Below are 4013 nucleotides of genomic sequence, written 5' to 3' on the forward strand. Positions count from 1 at the left end.
ATACTGCAGAGAATAGGTGGAGATTGATCCCATGTGGCGCCATTTCAAGTGCGTGGATTAAAGTGTGTAAGTGTACTGAGTCATCTCAGCCCCATGGAGTTGCATTAAATCTGTCTCTAAAGGTTTCACATGGACGAAGCAGATACACCACGCCGCCGCCACAGGGGACATCCAACACCCATGAACGAGCTCTCCATGATTGGTGTGAGGAAGAATCTGCCGGCCAATTGACAACGAGGTCACGCTGGGTCACGGAGAGTTTCCGATCTGACAATTTGATATTCCATCCAACAGAGGTACAACGTAGTTTAAAAAAGCTCTTATCTTTCTCTTTGATGCTGACTGTAATGCTAGTGCGTTTTTGATCAATAAAAATACAATGAAAGCTTTATTTGGTAAAGCACTTTTTAAATACACACGAAGCTCAAGCGCCACATCTATTTAGTTTAGATTCCAATAAGATTTCAAGGAGTTGAAAGAAGCAGAGAAATACAAAGACAATATATAAGTCAAGTACATCCAAAAATTTCCACAAAAATAAATTGTCTTGTGTTTGTTCTAAAAGGTTAAAAAGACACAGACAAAATGATATAAATACACATCAATTAAAAGCTAATCTCAAAAACGACATGTTTTCATAGTAGTCTTCAGATATCCCACACCTCTACATACTACTTTCATGGTATGTTGCTCCACTGTTTGGTACGGACGGAAGCTGCTTCACCATCTTATTCTTTGGGGTTATCTCCTGTCATCAGGCGTTGTGATGGCGTGTTGGACTGGGAGCTGTCACCCACCGGCAGCCTCTGGCAGACCTGGGCTACTTCCTGATGGCCTCACTACTGGCCCTCCAGCTGAAGAAATCATCAGCACGCTGGGGCAGCTTTGAAGGAATAGCAAGGTGAGGAGAGAACAACCCCAACAAGTTGTCAGGATATGGGAAACGACTCAATAAATGGATCAAACCTGGGATCAAACATTTTTGTGCAGAGTATCACAAAATGTGGCGACCTTGATCTCCATTTACTGCGCGCTGCGAAGGATCCTTCTGTCTTTGCCAGAGTTTGAATTTCAACCTGAGCCTTGTCGGTGTTTTAAATGGGCAGGAGATCGCTCAGGTTTGTACCCCGTTTATAGTTTCTCCTGCAAGGGTTTCTTATAACAGTAATGCCAACCTTGATATCCATTACTTTTGGATTACTCATATATCGAATGCAATCTAAATAAAGACAAGTGAACAGACTATCAATATGCTCGTTTCAGTTTAACACACACAGTGAAGCTCACACACACTGTTTTATGAAGCATATAGGTTCACTGCTGACATTAAAACAGACGCGAACACCATGAAGCAAAGAAGTGAAACCATGATTGAGCAGACTAGGAAGTAGAAGATTAGATTCACACTGAAAGTATTATCCTACAGAACAGAACAGCTGACAGAGAAGAGATAACATCTGATGCTTTACAACAAACACTATGCTGTTTTATATTTTTAATAACACTGTAATCCTGCTAGTTATCCCCATTCTTTAAAGAAATGTAACAGAAATGTAATTTGTTCCTTTATCCCCATGTTATCTCTCAGGGCATCTATGCACGCCACCTACTGGGCAATGCGAGCGCTGCCAATGCAGAGGAGTTCGGCCAGTGTGTGGAGCCGTTGGCTCAGACTGCCCTGCAGCTTGCTCAGAGGTTGGTCGGCTGCTTGAGTTGCGTGACAAAGTTCCTGTTGTTGTTTTAATACGGGCTTTAACACATCACTCCATGATTACTTTCAGAAGACGCTCTGACTCATATCGCCTTTGCTAGATTTACTTTAAAGGTCTCCTATTATACTGTTTTTCATTAATATAGTATAGGTGTCGGATATATACAAAACCTGTCTTTGAAGTGTTTGCCTCCAATCACCAAACAGATCATTGCAGCATTACCCATAATCCCCTCTGTTTCAGCCCTGTTTCCAAAGTGCTGATTCTCTGTCTGTTACTTTAGATGAAAATAAGGAGCCCCTCCCCACGCCCCTCTGAGAGACATTTGGTTACAAAGAACTCAATGGAGCTCTAGGAGGAGATTCAGGTGATAAGGGGGTTACCTGGTTGTTGATTGGCTAATGGTTACTCNTGTGTCCAGCGAAAGGTATTCATTGCACTTGACAGAGATCCCTTCTGCTGGCCGCTGAAGCGCAGAATGTGACCTAAATAAAAGGCCCTCGCGGTGAAACACAGCAGCGTGTTTGTGACACAGCTGTCTGCACGCTGCACTAAAGCTGAAAAGCCCAAGTTGGGTCACGCTGGCTTTGTGCCTGCTAGCCACACACACACACACACAGTTACACACACGCTGACATACAAACACATAGTGTATCTGACAGGCTACATATCCAGGCTGGGTTGTGATGCTGCGAGCGAATAGAGATGAGTTTATCAGGAGGGAGAAGAGGGTCTGTCAGGTTCAGAAAACAGAGACATGACAGCAGCTCATAGACAGCTGTGGGGACGTGTTATCCTCCATCGTAGCTCACTGACCCAGTTGTGTCTCTACCTGTCCGGTCAACGCAACCTCAAAGCAGCAACAACTGAACCAGGCCTAGGGATTGCATGTGTTCAGGATACAGAAAAAAGGTGAGTGTGTTCCCGTCGGACAATCTGTTAAGCTGCACAACTAAGGGTTAACCGTCAGAGCTAACCTGCACTGAACATTCATCTTAATAATATCTCACAAGACTTCCACCACACTGCTACCTGCACATTTACATGTAACCTTTAAACATATGTATATATGTACATTCACCTTTCTTTTTTTTTTTTTTACATCTTGTGTATTATCTGCGTTTCTGTCTTTTTCTGTCGGTGCAATAACGGAGTAATATGGGTATAAAAAAGGTATAATATTGATGTTATTTGAGTGTAAAAAAAGGTGTAATATCGGTGAAATAATGTTGTTGTAATAACACTGTGATATGGGTGTACTAATGGTGCAATATGGGTGTAATTTTGGTGTAATAACAGTCATTTGGGTGAAAATGTGGGTTTAATAATATATAAACAAATAGATCCACAAATGGACAATGCATTTCTGGAGTGCAAGCTGAAAAATAAGTTATATATATATATATACATATTTTGAAGAAAGATACATTAGAAAATAGAATTAATTTCCTTGTTATTTATACGTGCTTGAAAGACTTTTTTTCACAGCACAACAAGTAAAAACACAACTTGTATTTACTTCCTGTAAACAGGCAGAAAACCCTGAGGCATCATTTCATTGAAAGCCTTTCTGTTCCGAACAGCAAGGTGTCCCAACAAAACGCAGGAGTAGATAAACCACGCCAGGCTCTGAATGCTAATGCCCGTTAACACCTGCACTGCAGACCAGATAAATGGAAATAGATTTTTCCTCCTCTCCTTTTCTCCTTTTTTCTCCTCTCACACAGCTTCCTCTCAGCGGGCAAATCTACCCTTCATTTTCCTTACTGCAAATAAACAAAGGTTGTATGGAAATGAAACATTGACTACCAGTAAGCAGCAAAGGGATGAAATCAATATGCTTTAATGTGAGAATGCTGCAGCTTCACGAAGATTACAGGAGGTGTTCGGAGGCCACGAGGCTACAAGGAGTCTCTCCTTTACTGCTCAAACGTGGCAATGATTTATCCAAAAGGTTGGAAACATTACTCTCCACAGGGCCTCAAATCACCTTTAGTGAATACATACAAGTATTAAAGGGACCCCATTAGGCTCATTTTTTAGGTTCATATTTGTATTTTGTGCCTCTACTCAGTAGTTCTGAAAAATTATTGATTCGAAAATAATATGATACAGTATATTACGTCTGGGTCTCTGTGTTTCATTAAAGCTCGGCTCTGTGTGTTTGTGGAACGAGCCATTTGTGTGCGTGCGAGCGAGAGAGAAGAGAGAGAGCGCACCGGTACCGGAGATCATTGTTGTTAGCTTCTGGTGCTAGCGAGCTACGCTAACGGATATAAGGAGTTTTTTCAACAACAAAGT

At 41.7% G+C, this 4013-nt stretch overlaps 1 protein-coding gene across 1 annotated transcript in view; it reads left to right on the forward strand.

The window, feature by feature from the left end:
• Nucleotides 1-1973, forward strand: part of LOC104952389 (acyl-CoA dehydrogenase family member 11-like) — a 6105-nt gene extending 4132 nt beyond the window's left edge. Inside the window, exon 6 of the mRNA XM_010779203.1 lies at nucleotides 1589-1973. Within this exon, the coding sequence (XP_010777505.1) occupies nucleotides 1589-1744 (156 nt within the window). The 3' untranslated portion in view covers nucleotides 1745-1973. The remainder of the gene's footprint in view (nucleotides 1-1588) is intronic.
• The last annotated feature ends 2040 nt before the right edge of the window (nucleotides 1974-4013 follow it).

The sequence above is a fragment of the Notothenia coriiceps genome, unplaced genomic scaffold (genome assembly GCF_000735185.1).
Source record: "Notothenia coriiceps isolate Sejong01 unplaced genomic scaffold, NC01 NC01_scaffold00019931, whole genome shotgun sequence".
In the NCBI taxonomy this organism is placed as follows: Eukaryota; Metazoa; Chordata; class Actinopteri; order Perciformes; family Nototheniidae; genus Notothenia; species Notothenia coriiceps.